The sequence below is a fragment of the Schistocerca cancellata genome, chromosome 2, assembly GCF_023864275.1.
Source record: "Schistocerca cancellata isolate TAMUIC-IGC-003103 chromosome 2, iqSchCanc2.1, whole genome shotgun sequence".
In the NCBI taxonomy this organism is placed as follows: Eukaryota; Metazoa; Arthropoda; class Insecta; order Orthoptera; family Acrididae; genus Schistocerca; species Schistocerca cancellata.
In genome coordinates, this window is record NC_064627.1 from 598170880 (window position 1) to 598188391 (window position 17512).

General features: G+C 41.7%; 1 protein-coding gene across 1 annotated transcript in view; it reads right to left on the reverse strand.

Moving 5' to 3' along the window:
• Nucleotides 1-856: 856 nt before the first annotated feature.
• Nucleotides 857-17512, reverse strand: part of LOC126156902 (gustatory and pheromone receptor 32a-like) — a 36654-nt gene continuing 19998 nt past the window's right edge. The window contains exon 2 of the mRNA XM_049916340.1: nucleotides 857-1163. Coding sequence (XP_049772297.1) covers nucleotides 857-1163 — 307 coding nt within the window. The remainder of the gene's footprint in view (nucleotides 1164-17512) is intronic.

Sequence of the window (17512 nt, forward strand, 5' to 3'; positions counted from 1 at the left end):
CTCCCAAGGCTATCAGTAGTTCTGGTGGAATGCCGTCTACTCCAAGAGCTTGTAACGACTTAGGTCTTTCAATGCTCTGTCAGACTCTTCTCGCAGTGTTATATCTCCGAGCTACATCTCCATCATACTCCACAAGCCACCTAATGGTGTGTGGTGAAGGGTACTTCAGGTACTACTATCTGATCCCTCCAACCCTGTTCGCTCGCGAATAGTGCATGGGAAGAATGATTGTCGGTAAGCCTCCGTATTGGATCTAATTTCTCGAATTTTCTCCTAGTGGTCAATACATGTGGGTGGGAAGTAATATGTTCTCTGACTCCTCCTGAAAAGTGCTGCTGCGAAATATCAGTAGTAAAGCTCTCTGTGATGCACAACGTCTGTGTTGTAGTGTCTGCCAGTGGAGTTTGTTTAGTATCTCTGTAACACTCACTCGCCAGCTAAACGATCCCGTGACGAAACGCTCCGCTCTTTGTTCGATCTTCTCTATCTCCTCTATCAGTCCTACCTGATATGGATCACAGATAGATGAACAATACTCAAGTATTGGGCAAACAAGTGCCTTAGAAGCCACTTCTTTCGTCGACGAGCTCATCTTTATCTTGATGCAGTTCATTAATTTTACACAGTACGGTATTTAAAATAATATTTGATAACTCTGGTTCAAATAAATAACCTTGAGGGCATCCTAATTTTACGTATTTAATCTTGTTCCTTTCTGTGCCATAGATTTGAAGACTTATTCGGTTTACTGTATGTCTCAATAAAAAATATTATTGCATGTACGTAAGACAAGATAACCATAATCTCTCTCTACATCGATCACCAAGCTGGTAAGCAGAGAAAACGAATACTATACCTATTTTTCTATCATTTGACCGATAATGATGAGGTAGGAGACGGCGGTAGCGATAGCAGAGGTGAACAGCCCCCTGTCGATGGTGAGGAAGCCGGCGGCGGTGAAGGGCTGCGCGGGCAGGGCTGCCAACTGCTGCTGGAAGGCGCGCAGCTCCAGCGGCGCCGCGGCTGGGGCCAGGAGGGCAGCGGCGCGGGCCAGCACCACCTGCGTGCGTCGCGCCTCCCCAGCAGCCAGCCCGCACGACAGCGACAGCCCAGCCAGCCGCACTGTGTGCAGCACCAGCCACACAGCCGCCAGCGTGCTCGACCTGGGGCACGACACCCAGCACACCTAGCAATACTCCACGCGTGCAAATGAACGAACCTTCCAAAGAACTAGGTTCTTAATAACAATGCCAGCTAAAAGTGCATCCATTACCAGTCATTACCACACCATCGCACTGATATATGCAGGGTGGTTCATAGATCGTAACCTGGCCAAATATCTCACGAAATAAGCATCAATCGAAAAAACTACAAAGAACGAAAGTCGTCTAGCGTGAAGGGGGAAACCAGATGGCGCTATGGTTGGCCCGCAAGATGGTGCTGCCATAGGTCAAACGGATATCAACTGCGTTTCTTAAAATAGGAACCCCCATTTTTTTATTATACATTCGTGTAGTATGTAAAGATATATGAATTTTTTAGTTAGACCACTTTCTTCGCTTTGTTGTAGATGGCACTATAATAGTCACAAAAATATGGCTCACAATTTTAGACAAACAGTTCGTAACAGGTAGGTTTTTTTAATTAAAATACAGAACGTAGGTACGTTTGATCATTTTATTTCGGTTGTTCCAATGTGATATATGTACCTTTGTGAACTTATCATTTCTGAGAACGCATGCTGTTACAACGTGATTACCTGTAAATACCACTATAATGCAAGAAATGCTCAAAATGATGTCCGTCATCCTCAATGCTTTTGGCAATACATGTAACGGCATTCCTCTCAACAGCGAGTAGTTCGCCTTCCGTTACGTTCGCACAGGCATTGACAATGCGCTGACGCATGTTGTCAGGCATTGTCGGTGGATCACCATAGCAAATATCCTTCAACTTTCCCCACAGAAAGAAATCCGGGGACGTCAGATCCGGTGAACGTGCGGGCCGTGGTATGGTGCTTCGACGACCAATCCACCTGTCATGAAATATGCTACTCATTACCGCTTCAACCTCGACGCGCAGGTCGCCGAAGTGGCGTCAAATTGAAAGACCTGCACCAGGCGAACGGTCTACCCGACGGGAGGCCCTAGCCACACGACATTTCCATTATACCGCTTCAACCGCATGCGAGCTATGTGCCGGCCATCCATCATGTTGGAAGTACATCGCCATTCTGTCATACAGTGAAACATCTTGTAGTAACATCGGTAGAACATTTCGTAGGAAATCGGCATACATTGCACCATTTAGATTGCCATCGGTAAAATGGGGGCCAATTATCCTTCCTTCCATAATGCCGCACCATACATAAACCCGCCAAGGTCGCTCATGTTCCACTTGTCGCAGCTATCGTGGATTTTTCCGTTGCCCAATAGTGCTTATTGGTTCAAATGGCTCTGAGCACTATGGGACTTAACATCTGTGGTCATCAGTCACCTAGAACTTAAAACTACTTAAACCTAACTAACCTAAGGACATCACACACATCCATGCCCGAGGCAGGATTCGAACCTGCGGCCGTAGCGGTCACGCGGTTCCAGAGTGAAGCGCCTAGAATAGTGATTATTATGCCGGTTTACGTTACCGCTGTTGCTGTATGATGCTTCGTCGCTAAATTGAACGCGTGCAAAAAGTGTGTCATCGCCCCATAATTGCTCTTGTGCCCAGTGGCAGTACTGCACACGACGCTCAAAGTCGTCGCCATGTAATTCCTGGCACATAGTAATGTGGTACGGGTGCAATGGATGTTGATGTAGCACTCTCAACACCAACGTTTATGAGATTCCCGATTCTAGCGCAGTTCGTCTGCTACTGATGTGCGGATTATCCGCGACAGCAGCAACTTGGGCATCATCATTTGTTGCATGTCGTGTTTGACGTTTCACATGTGGCTCAACACTTCCTGTTTCCTTAAATAACGTAACTATCCAGCGAACGACACTTGGATGATGTCGTCCAGGATACCGAGCAGCATACATAGCACACGCCCGTTGTGAATTTTGATCATAATAGCCATACATCCACACGATATCTACCTTTTCCGCAATTGGTAAACGGTCCATTTTAACACGGGTAATGTATCGCGAAGCAAATACCGTCCCCACTGGCGGAATGTTACGTGATACTACGTACGTGACTATTACAGCGCAATCTATCATAAAGCGAAAAAAGTGGTCCAACTAAAACATTCATATTTCTTTACGTACTACACGAATATGTAATAAAAATGGGGGTTCCTATTTAAAAAAAACGCAGTTGATATCCGATTGACCTCTGGCAGCGCCATCTAGCGGGCCAACCATAGCGTCATCTGGTTTCCCCCTTCACGCTAGACGAGTTTCGTTCTTTGTAGTTTTTTCGATTGATGCTTATTTCGTGAGATATTTAGCCCGGTCACTATCAATGGTCCACCCTGATGGGCAAAAAAATGATGACCCCTGCATAGTAGCGTGTTATGCGTCCTTCATAGTGAAATATAGCAGTGATTCTGCATGACAACGATGCCACAGGTTCTTGGTTGTTTTTCGGAGGTTAATGGCACCGGAAGGTTATATACAGGGTGTAAATAAAGTCCGGGAATTCTTTCAATTATTTATTGCACAAGAACCAAGCATTGTTCAGATATCATACATATGTCATTCTGAAGAGAAACCGTGAATTTTTTTTTCAAGTATACCGCCACAGTTTTTTTGGTAATTTGCCGACAGTCACCGCTAGTCGCAAACATGTCGAGTTCAGGTGCGGAGTGAGCTTTCTGTGTATTGGAGTTCGACAAAAACAAGGGTGCTATAGCTGTTCAACACATGTTTAGAACCGAGTGTGGTAAGAAGCCACCAACAAGGAAGGCTTTTTACCACTGGCACAACAAATTCATTACAACGGGTAGCTTGTGTCTGGCAAAGAGAAGCGGAGGTCCCAGTGTGAGTGAAGCGAATGTGGAGAGCGTACGAGAGGCATTCATAGAGGGTCCAAATAAATCGGTGCGTCGAGCATCCCATGAACTCGAAATGGCCCCAGTGACAGTGGAATGTTCTGCGACAGAAGCTGTCCCTGATACCATTCAAATTGGAACTAGTGCACAAGCTCAATGACGACAACAAAGACAAGAGTTCTGGGTTTTGTTCGCAATTGCAACAATTGAATGAGGATGGGGATGTCATTGTTGATAGCTTAACTTTTAGTGACGAATCCACTTTTCACACTAATGGGAAAGTGAACAGGCACAATCTGGGGTACAAAGCATCCACACAAATGCATTGAATTTGAGCGTGGTTCGCCAAACGTAAAGGTTTTTTGCGCCTTGTCACATCGAAAACTGTACTCTTCGCCGAGAGCACTGTCACTGGATGTGCGTACTTGGACATGTTGCAGCAATGTCTGATGCTTAAAATGCAATCGGATTCCTAGTTCATATTTCAGCACGATGGGGCTCCACCCCATTTTCGTCATGAAGTTCTACCTGAACACGGAGCTGCCGCATCGATGGATCGGCCGTGCTACAGAAGGGGGCAGCTGTTTCATGGAACGGCCTCCCTCATCACCAGATCTCACTCTGTGTGAGTTTTTTCTGTGGAGGCACATTAAAGATCTAGTATATGTACTGCCTCTACCACGTGATGTAGCAGAGCTCCGGGAGAGAATACGGGAAGTGCATGCCACAGTCGACGATACTATGCTGGGATGGGTATGGCAAGAATTCGATTACCGTATTGACGTCTGCCAGGTCACTCATGGTTCGCATATTGAATGTTTGTAAAACAAGACTTTCAGATGTTCTCTTTAAAATACAATGTGTATAACATCTGTACAATGTTTAGTTCTTGTGTAATGAATAACTGGAAGTGTTTCCAGACTTTGTGTACACCCTGCATATATCATAAAATACAGACCATTGTACTGTGGGTGCAAACATTTCGCTCTAAAACATGAGTAAACTATCAGTCTCCATAAACCACTACAGCACGATTCTGGCCATGTGACGTGGACAGTTATCATGCTGGAAGATGCCATTGGTGTCTGTGAAGATACCATGCATGAACAGATGCACATGTATGAGCGGATGCAGATGAGCTCAATGACATTCACATAGACGCAGCTGTCATTGTGCCTTCTATTACTACCACAGTTTCGTAGAAGCCCAAGCGAATTTCCCACATACCATTACACTCACCTGTCAGACGTGAATATGTGGTGCTGAACTTGTTTTGAGCAGAAGTTCACCTAGATGATTGCATAACTCAGCATGAAGAACTGTGATGCCTCTGATCAGTTGACATGCTTCCACCGATGCATTGTCTGTTCTTAATGATCCCATGCCATTTTCGTTAGGTGAACATGGGAACTTCTAATCGTCATTTGTTGCAGGACTTCATGTTTTCTGCAATGAGGTCAGTGTCGTTAGGTGAACAAAGGCAGCTTGTAAAGCTCCTTTGCTGCAGGGCCTCATGTTTTCAGCAATCTCCTCTGAACAGTGGGCTATAAGACACTTGTGAGTGTACCAACATTTTAGTCAGACGGCAGATCTGCCACAGTTGGCCACCTACTCTGCTCCATAGACTGTGAAAAGCTTTGACCATCATGTTCTGTGATGGAGCATGTATATCTAACACCCTGTCACATACTTGTGGTTTTACCATTCTTAAAGCTATTTTCATAGATACCCACGACGGTGGCACTCAGACAACTGACCTGCTTTGACGTCTGAGAGACACATTCCCAGGAAAAGGGCCATAGCAATCCTTACTTTGTCAGAATCGTTCATGTTAGTGAATTTCGCCAATTGCAGATTGCGTCATCGCTAGAATGATTACCCATTCACCTCTGCTCCATTAATATACTCTCCTGCCGACGCATGTGTCTCCAACGTCACCGAAGTCATTGTTTGTTTCGGGGGGGAAGTGACCCTTCTGTTTTGTCTCGCCAGCGTAGCGCTGTGCGCCATTTGCACCCAGTGCCCTCAGTTACCTTTTCTACAAATTACAATTTCTTTCGTCGTCTATAGTTTTCCCCCGTTCACTTCAAAAATTGGTTCAAATGGCTCTGAGCACTATGGGACTGAACTTCTATGGTCATCAGTCCCCTATATCTTAGAACTACATGAACCTAACTAACCTAAAGACATCACACACATCCATGCCTGAGGCAGGATTCGAACCTGCGACCTTAGCGGTCGCGCGGTTCCAGACTGTAGCACCTAGAACCGCTCGGCAACCCCGGCCGGCCGTTCATTTCATCTGGTGCCATTATTTCTATCATTCTGTAGATTCTTCCAGAATGGTCCTAGTGTTTTACAAACACTTGTTACCTTCACAGTTCTGTGGACAGCCTCCTGATTACTTAACAGTCGACTTGATCTTCAGCATCCTTCCATAACATCTCATCTCGGATACTTTCATTTCTCTCAAAGAAGTAACTGAAGTGATGTGGGAATTTGATAACAAGGCATACTGTCTATTTATAGGTTCCTAGAAAGCCTACGATAATGATCACAGAGAGAGCATATGGAGAATAATTGAAGAATCAGGAATACCTTCGAAACTGATCAAGCTAATCAGAATGTGCATTGAGAAAGCTTAATTTTAAGTGAGGTTCGAAGCTGGGGTGTCTGAATTTTTTACAGTCTACACAAGCGTCAAACATGGAGATATCTCCCCCAGCCTATTTAACTTGATTCCGGAAAAGTCATAAAACGAGCGTCATCCATTGGAAGGGATGTAATTATAGATCTCCGATAATACATCGTGGATAGTGTGACAGCTGCTGGATGTGATGTACTTGAATAATTGTGTTTGAAACCAACAGCTGTATTGCAGTCCAAAGTCGTTTATTCAAAACATGCTACCAGTTACGACGTACCAATCCGTCATCTTCATTTCCCAAGCATAATATGCCATCAGCATACGAACAACGATAATAAAGACCAAAGGAGTCTTCAAATACAAGCATTACAACTTATTAAGCATGTTACGCCAGCATGAGCAACCAACAAAGTCGAGTGCAATGGGGTCAAATCAACTGAACTGTTCTCTGATAATTGTTGGGCTTGCTGTTGGAAGTTACGGAATCCGGTTGGTTTTGGCCGCGCTGGACTCGACTTTATCGTATGTACATGCTGGCGTAACTTAGTTAATAAATGGCACTCTTTTCATTGGAAGATTCCGTTGGTCTTTGTTCAAAAAATGGTTCAAATGGCTCTGAGCACTATGGGACTTAACTTCTGAGGTCATCAGTCCCCTAGAACTCAGAAGTACTTAAACCTAACTAACCTAAGGACATCACACACATCCATACCCGATGCAGGATTCGAACCTGCGACCGTAGCGGTCGCGCGGTTCCAGACTGTAGCGCCTAGAACCGCTCGGCCACCCTGGCCGGCGTTGGTCTTTGTGATCGTGGTTCGTACGTTGTTGACAATTTACGCTTTGGGATGGAAGATGACGCTTTTAGACGTCCAAACCAGTAATGTGTTTTGAATAAAAGTCGTTGGATTACAATACAGCTGATGATTTCAGTTATCATTATTGAAGTAGTAAATACAGCTGATCAAGTGAAACTGTTAATGTTTGCGGATGATATTGCCATTATAGTGGAGGAGAAAGATGAACTCTCAAAAACAACTAAAATAGTAATACATGAGGCAAAAAATAGGTTCCATAAAATAAAATGTTTGGTATGTAATAAGAAACAATGATGACGAAGCAGAGGGAACACCGGCAATTTAAAAAACTGAACTGAAGAGGACTACATCTCTTTAAGGTCAAAGGAGTCTGTGAGCGCGAACAACAATATTGGTGGGAGGAGTGGGAAGATAGTGAACCGGACAAAACCTGCAGACTGGCGTCTACTGTCAATGGGCAATCTATTTAATAGCAAAATGCTAACAAGAACAAAGAATCTCTGCATCTATAAGACAACTGTGTGACCAGTATGAGCATGACACTGACTGCGAGCAAAGAGCTGGCGAGAAAACAAGATGTTCAAAAAAGCTCTGATTAGTGAATCAGATGTGGCAACTGTAGTAAAATGAAAAAGAATTGAATGGCACGGACATATACTGAGAGGAGAAGAAAGGATAGTGAAGGCAGAACTAGAAGCCACACGACATGCTTGGTATGTCCAAGTAGTCCAAACCTGAGGTGAATGGATGGAGTCACGAAAGACCTGGAGACCCTATAAGCCAGCCTGGGCAGCATCGGAGGAAAGTGGAAAAGACTGAAGACTGAAGGAATGAACCGAATTTGGTTCTTGCAGCCAACTAAGGAACTACAGGTTTAAGTTATGAACAGTGCTTTGTACCTGACCCCCATTTTCAGAGATTTCTTTATAGAGTTAAGGCACATGTTTAATACAATCACATAGAGAGCAATGTACTCTTTGTGTGTGCTGAGCTGCTCCCTATGTCCTGACTACTTCAGCCATCACAGACTATTTTGGTAACAACCGTCAGAAATAATCTAGAATGAGATTTTCACTCTGCAGCAGAGTGTGCGCTGATATGAAACTTCCTGGCAGATTAAAACTGTGTGCCCGACCGAGACTCGAACTCGGGACCTTTGCCTTTCGCAGGCAAGTGCTCTACCATCTGAGCTACCGAAGCACAACTCACGCCCGGTACTCACAGCTTTACTTCTGCCAGTATCTCGTCTCTTACCTTCCAAACTTGCCCATGAAAGGCAAAGGTCCCGAGTTCGAGTCTCGGTCGGGCACACAGTTTTAATCTGCCAGGAAGTTTCAGAAATAATCTACTTTGAATATCACATTGTCCTCAATTTCGATATTAAGTTTATCTATAATATCATATAATTAAATTTTCAACATTTTCGTCTTAGTTTGAAACACTCTCAAAGTGCTCCAGTGCTGTTGGTACTTCAGTGCTGCATTGAACCACGGTACCATTGACGTCAAATGTATGTGAGAGTGACGGTCACCTGCCTGTGTGTGCAATGATGGTACAGTTCAAGGTCGCCCTAAGCGAACCCCTCCTCAACAATGACGCCTTCATCAGGTGGCTAGACAGACCCTCCCTGTCCCCTCCCCTCCCAAACCACTACACTCCACTTCCCTCTTCTCCACTCAAAGTGTAGCATTTAACCTGCCTATAATTAGCTCCCTACCAATTATCTTTGCCATGCTGAAAGGTATCGAACGCTCTGAATTTTTTAGCGTCATATTTAAAAGAATTTATCCAAAAAAATTACGTAAAGAGTGTGTCTTGCGGTTCTTTCTCACATAAAATACATAAGGAAAACACACACACATACACAACTTGCTTATTGTAATAAACAAATAAATAAATAATGAGAACAAGTATTCAAACATTGTTCCAAAATAAAATTGTATTGTTCTTGCATACATGTATGATTTCTAACACATTATAAACATGACACTAGTGTCATGTTTCATAAGAAAACTGTGTAAGCATGGTTTGCATATTTGCACTATTGTTAAAATTGTGGGTTAAGAACCACTTCTTGATCAAAGTTGTATTGTTATACCTCATCCATTAAGCTTAAGGAACACTCATATTAATTATTGTCACTTATAAATTGTCTGTATTACTTATTAAAATGCACTTGGCTTCTTTATTGACACTAATGAAATGAATTAGTGGCTGAGCATAGTTCGATCTTTGTAGCACACATTATTTTCATCAAAATACCTAAAAAAGTTGTTTTATAACATTCAAAACACACATGAGCACTAATGGTGAGCTACCTTACAGCTCAGAATGCACTTTTCGATGAGTATCACCAAAGCAGACAGTGTTATTTCCACATCTAAATTAATCAAAATGCTGGTGGACCCAGTGGAAACTGGCTCAACGTGCATGGTTATCAGATTTCTCCAGCACTATGATATCAGCATCTAAGATGGTGGACCTGGTGGATAATGGCTCAAACTGCATGGTTATCGGGTTTCATGTATCCTAAGTTTAGTGTCCTACACTAAATGGAGAATAGTGTTACATTCAACCTAACTTTAAGTCCATTTGTGATATGCTTAAACAGTTTCCCCCACTTAAGCTGTCAGCTTTCTTATGCTGTGCAGTAAGAACAGAATAGGAATGTTTACGTTTTTACTTAAACAAATACTTCACCATGGATTTCTCTGCACTGGCAACCCTGCTGCCACTGTGCTTGTTTCTACTTGGCAAGGACGCCACAGGGGAAGTGTGCTAGTTGAGAAGATTGCAGCTGTCATGATGGGCCTGGGCCGCTGCTAAACCTTGCATTCGCTCTAGCACAAACTGTATTAGCAACATGGCTTAATGTGCCATGTCAGGACTACGAGCATTGTGTGACTCTGCTAAATCTGGTACATATGTGTTATTTCTTGTAGAAAATGTGTGTACAATGCAGATGAAACTTCATGTTCTAAAAAACTATATATCGTAATACTCAGCTAGAAAGAAAATGAGTGACTAAACCTTAAGGAAGCAGATTTATTTATAATATGTTCTTTCTTCAAGGTGGTTTTTACATATCACTTCAAAGACTTTCCCACAAGTTTAAAAGCATGGATTTCAAAATACATATATCACGTTTAACAGTCCATAAATTTTACGTTTCAAGTAAAATGATTTTTCAAGGAAAATGAGGAACAAGAACTGTATATACAATATTTACACACATAATTTTAAAATTTGTGGAAATTAATACATACAATGTAAGTCTCATGCACTTATATATCTTGTAGGAATTAATTTACTATTGACAGTCATGCACTAACATAGTTTTCAACAGGTAGGAATGGACCTAGCACACTTCACAATGTTGTAGCACAGTGTTAAACAGTTGAAACACACGGTTGATGTGGAATATTTACTGTGCACCTGTGAGACATGACGTTAATAAATTAAATAAAACCATGATCTGTAAGGCCAGCAGCAGTGAAACTTAACCTAGTGTGCAGAGCATATATACAGCCTAACTTGCAAACAGGGTATGCACTCACATCCAAGGTGTGCAGAAAATGTAATTTCCTCACAGAGTCTGCTCAATACACTCTCTGACATGGACACACAGGCACTCAGACAAGCAACCACATAGGATGCAACCATATATATGGACATATATGCAACTGTATACAAACAGTGATAAGTGGGTTGAGCTATGCCACATACACACAGCCACTCATTTTCATTACTTATGTAACATTCACATACACCTACTATATCACTCAGGCAAACATTGTGTGCATGTTGAAGTTTCATTCCCATCAGCACAAATGAGATGGTTATCACCACTATGTTTCAGGCCCATTCTCAGTTGCAATACAGTCTGCACCTTCTATCTTCATGACTGAATAATAACATGGTGCACTATATGCAGAGGAGGAAGTACAGCAATGTCAACCTCATCACAGAGGCACTACAATTTTTTCATAACTGTAAGAACCATTCAGGCCACATGCTGCACATCCTTAGGCCCCTGTCTCAGTACAGTATGCTTGCATTTTTGAGTGAAGGCTAACAGAGTATGCAGTTGGTGACCTGTTGGCCTCATCTTTCACCAAGCTGATAACATTATTGTTTTCAGCCTTATGCCATGAGGAATGTTAGACACATGCAAATAAAAAGAATGCATTAGGGCCACATCTAGTTACCTGATGTCATCTACCACCCTTCATCCAACAGACAAAAATGTCTGTAACTTTGAAGCACTAAAATTTATGACGGATAGGGTCCTTCGATAGGGCTATGCATCAACATGAAAAGGTTTTGGTAGTGATTGTGAACTCTACTGAAATCTTCAAAATCTCCAGAGAGATGAATTCTTATTGAAGATTATGGCCCACTCAAAACTGGATCTGGTTATATAATCTCTTGTGCCATAATGACCATTTCAACAGATGACTAAGCGAATTTCGCTTTGATCTCTAACATTTTCCATAATTTCGTCGGAAATGCATTACTCGTAACTTTATAAAAGCCTTTCCCAAATGAGTACATTTCAGAAGCCCTCATTTTGGTATTTAGAGCAATGTATTCCTTCAACTAGGGACGTTGCTGGGAGAAAATAAAGTGGGTAACTTCATCCATTTTCAACACCAACACGGGAAAGTACTGTATAATGCACCTTGTGTTTCCCTCCAGCTTAATCAGTGGGTACTATTTCGTAGAACATGGTGCTTTGGACATAATGGCTATGTACATCATATAATCTAGTAGGAAGGTTAAATCTAAATTCAAGACACATTCCAATTTAGAATCTTCCACCACGTATGAGAAATTATCCAACAGGGCGATTTCTTAACTAGACAGCCATCAAAATCCTCCAATAAGTAAAGGCTTTTGCACTGCATGCCGATGTGAGTTGTTTAGACCAAGTACACAGTGCAACTTAATATGTGAATGTTTTGTTGAACTTTTCAAGTATTAATAGGTTATTTGCCATGGAATGCTCATGGGCACAGTGAAAAAGTACACTGTGGGTCCCTCACCTGAAAACCATTAGCATATCAGAGTCGGTTAATAGTTTAGTGTTAACATACTTGAATTTGAGCGCAGTGTCCAGCAAAACACCATGGGGAGGTTTAATAGAATACATGGTCCAGGAAACATGTTTCATGCATATTCTCCACAATCATTTGAAGAAGTCTGGAAGTGTAAGGAAATGTACACATGTTATCATGTAAAGAACTGCATACAATCCTAAATCTGAGATGTTAAACTCAACGAACTCTTCCTACATGCCCATACATGAAGATCTCTTTCTTCGATACGAGCTGAAACTTATCATTATTAAGATGTGCAGCTGGAGAGAGAGATGAAAGTCTTTCTGATGCATGATTTCGGCAAAATTCTGTAGTGTTGCCTGCATGAATATCAGAGAGCCTTGCTAGCACACCATAATTTTATCAATGATTCGCTGTAAAAACGAAATATATTTCTGTGTGCTTTCATACAGGCCACGAATTTGGTCATTGCACACATCGTAATTAGCAGCAATGGAAGGAATATCATAACTACTTTTTGTAAGAAAACGAGTTTATAACTTAAGTTGCATGAACTGTATGCTGCACTGCGGAATTTGGCTATCATATGGCAATGATCCTATGTGGTTTCTCATCTTCAGAAGCTAATAACTGCTCAAAAACATAACACGCAACTGCATTTCAAAACAGTGATTAATTTTCCTGTGTGTCTGTTATAGAAACATTGGTGTGACACATCACATCAACTATCTTTGCAAGGTCTTCAGCCTCAGAGAGCAAAGGTCTGAAAGTATCTTCTCCAATGCATGATTACAGCACAAGTCATAAGCACATACAACCTGGTATGCTCCACAAAATGTGTGCACCATTTTGTAAGGGAGTAATGGGAGGCAGTGGGGTCACCCTCACAGTTCACCGAATTAGTGAGAAGGCACTGATAGTCAGTGTATACAGCAAAGGGCACTCAATCCTTTCAGCCAGAATTCTTAAACTTTAAGAATTTATTAGCCTCATTGGGCATCTCTACATGTATTGAGCCATGTGTACAGTGATGTTACAGATGCTCAGTCAATCACTCTCTCATAATAAATGGGTTCAGGCACCAAGGACAAAAATCCTCTTACGATCATATGAACTTAACTAGGATGAAAGAGGGAGGGATACGTTTTTGAACAAGCATTGGTCTTGTTTCTCATCCAGGGAAATTAGCAACAAATCTGCATGTTAACGAGACTTGTCAGAGTATTTGGAGAAGTAAATTGGCCTGACGACTTTATGTAAGATATCACTATCATCTGACTTGCATCCTTTCAGGCCATATTATGAATGTACATGTGGGGATTTCGCCTCTCAAACTGCCTGATTCATGGAGGCTCATGAGGAATTCAGTACCATCATGTTCATAGTACCTATGAACATCCACATAGTAGTTACTTGAACAGTGCACATACAGGTTATAATTTCTGTTGCAAGCTAGAGGTAAAATTTTTCCTATCCTGAAGTGCGCCCTGAAACACTGAGTATGGGACTCATGGTGACATATCTGATGATCTTTATCCTCACTATCATACTGGACAGAGAGGCTACTGCTGGCTGACAGTCGATTTTCACTAAAACTATGAAGATACCATCCAGGTGATCCCAGTGCCAGCAAAGGTACTGTTGCTTGTAATTGTCCCAATCACTGTGAGGGTAGAGCTGTTCCTGATGATCTGGACATTGGCAGTGCTGTTGGTGCTGGCCACTGTAATCAGTGTTGTACTGTGTTGCAGCTACTGACACTGCAGGTATAGATGCTGTTGGTGTGGGTGCATGTTATTTTGCATCTGCTGGTATAGCACTTGCAGGAAACTCTGTCAGAGCTTATGGTCGCCAAGGTCCAGGTGCAGCTACAGGCAATAGTGATGACACACGAAATATATTTGCATGATACTTATAGACTGTTGTGCTGGTTTAGAAATGCTGGGCACACACACACACACACACACACACACACACACACACACACATATATATATATATATATATATATATATATATATATATATATATATATATATATGTGCTAGGACTCTGTGTTGGTGTGACAAAATCATTGTCATCCTGGTCATGAGATGGTGTGAGCTGCGCCACCAATGTGCATTGAACTGTTATTTATCACATGCCTTGTGTCTGTTCACTAGCAATAAAATGCATGACTTATTAAGTTTACACGAAAACAATAACACTCAACATGTGCAGACATATGGATATAGAAGTATACAGGTTACATTCTACCATCATCATCACATTCAGGGCCGCACGGGATTAGCCGAGCAGTCTAAGGCGCTGCAGTCATGGACTGTGCGGCTGGTCCCAGCAGAGGTTCTAGTCCTCCCTGGGGCATGGGTGTGTGTATTTGTACTTAGGATAATTTAGGTTAAGTAGTGTGTAAGCTTAGGGACTGATGACCTTAGCAGTTAAGTCCCTTTAGATTTCACACACATTTGGATATTTTGAACACCACATTCAGGGATGTGGGATGCTGTGGCCAACATACAGGAGACTAGCCTTCTGATCCAGATGAAGTTGTGAATGGGGTGAGTGGCACAACGTTGTTGATACTAATACAATAATGACATTGGGTAAACTGAGTAAAATACAGACACTTGCACTGACATACATACATATTGCTCAACCTGGAATGGTGTGGCCAATATCTCTTTACCAGCATTAACGTTAAAGCACTAGCCCTTTGATGCTGGTGAAGCTGAGAACAGAATGGGTGGCATAACATCAACATCAATCCATCCTTAAACATTAACAACACTGTATAGGTAATGTGTGAAAAATAGATACACTAGCAAAAGTCACTACCTCATGGACCCAGTTCGCTGCATGATAATTTCGACCTATGAATTTAAGGTCTCTGAAGGAGTTTCTCAGAGGGTCTGTTGCAGAGGACGTCATGTGTCATGCTAACTTGTCGATCAGTCAGGGAAGTGACGAAGTCATTGTCTTTAAATATGAAGTATCCATAATCGTATGGAAATAATTTGTGATGTTTGCAGTTTGAGGAGCCTCGTGAATGGTTCAGATATAATATTGCCCCTAATAATTTATACAAGTTTCTGGTAAGAGGAGGAGTAGTAAATGATGCAGTCACATAATGTGAATGGAAACGCTAATGTATTTGCTGGAAATTTTTCAGAGGCTTCGAATTCGATGTGAACATCTACCTGATCAGTCTTCACAGTTTCGTTCTATTTTGAGCCATCGCTAATGAAGATGGGAGCAAACCTCTTAAATTCCTATGGATTGAGCAAACAACCCACATTCTCTCCAGTCTCATAGTACGCTGGACGAAACTTTCTTACATATCGAAAAATGCACTATGGACATCATTGGATCAGTTTTTCTGTAAGTTGTCGTAAGCGTACATCTCTGAACTAAGTAAACTTTTGCATTTGTTGATTTAAAATGTTTCAATTTGCGCAAATAGCATTTCAAATTGCTTTCCTGTCGGTTTTATTTGCAAGTATGACTAATAGTGCTGTTTCCAACTGAAAACATTACTTAATAGCTCATGATTATTGGGATGAGCTTGCAAGTAGAGAACAGTCTATTCAGATAGCTCCTACGATCTGAAATTTAAAAGCAACTGAATGCCAGAGCCAATATTTCAAAAAAAATTTAGACCTCCTTTTCCATTGCAGGCGTATAAGGCGTTTTCCAAATCAATTTCTCGATCTTGTTCTCTTCAGAATTGTTACCTCCTAGTTGGATATATGCATATCTGTTCTTACCACTTCCGCTTAACATTAATTAGAATGTGCGTCATGTCTTCAGAATAACCCATCATAATCTTGAGATGTATGTGTACACTAAATCAATTTTTGTGGCATTGATGTTGGATTCTCGTAAAAACATCCAGAATTTTCTAAGCCACTGAAGTCTGATTCCCACATAGAAATTCTATTATTGACGTTGATGTGGTTCCTACATTATTATTATGGCAATTTCTACTCTATTCAGCTTGTATCTTATTTCCTGAAACATGAAACTGAATGCATTAGGCTTAAGATGGATTGTTGCTGTAGGAGCTCCAGCCATTCACACAGATTTCTCCTTCAAATAAAGGACACTGTTGCTTGGAACGGTCGAGGTCTCTAGGTGCTGGATAGCTGTGTGGACTTCGTCGCTGATCTGAAGCAAAAGATCTGCGTGAGATATATTCTTGTCGGATGATCTGTTGATTGTATCCAACTGGAGCAGTAATGTGGACTGGTGAAATTGTTCTTACATTGTTTCAGGCTTAACAGCTTAAGTAATGGATGGTTCTTTGTGTTAACCGTTGTTTTTCAGCTGTAAAGCGACATACTATTGACTGTGTGTGATGGTACTATTAGTGACATTAATTCTGCTTCAAATATAGTCATATTACGATTTATTCACCGTGAAAGTTGATCTACAATCGTTAACATGAGACGATTTAATGTCTGTACCGACATTGGGAGGTAAATGGCAGTGCTTGGCATCTCTACAATTTTATATCCTAGGCGGACTGTAGGGCGGAATCTGTATATTTGTGAGTCAATTTTTCATTGAGATATGAATTTGTCGCAATATTGCGCTCGACTCAAATTATGTTAACTTGAAGCTTATCCTCAGAATGAAATGGCTCGTAAAATTTAATCTGAGCCTTCTGCAGAATTTTGTCCTTTAACAAACCTAGTAGCGATCCTACTGAATTTTCCTGTGTAAAGTGTTTCACCTCTTTGGTCGTTCTTATTTCTGTTTTAAACATTTTAATGTTCTGGTGGAACTCAATACCTGGTACAGAGCCTTTTAAGTATAAAGTTAAATCATCGTTTTTGTATGTGCGACGGGGTATCTGCACAGTTCCCGTCGGGGTATCTGCACAGCTCCACCAGTTCCTACATGTTTTACACCATGGTGCTGTAAAATTGGGACTAGTGTTGTACATTTCTAGTCCTGTCAGTGCAATATTCCAATCACCTTTCCTTAATTCCATAAA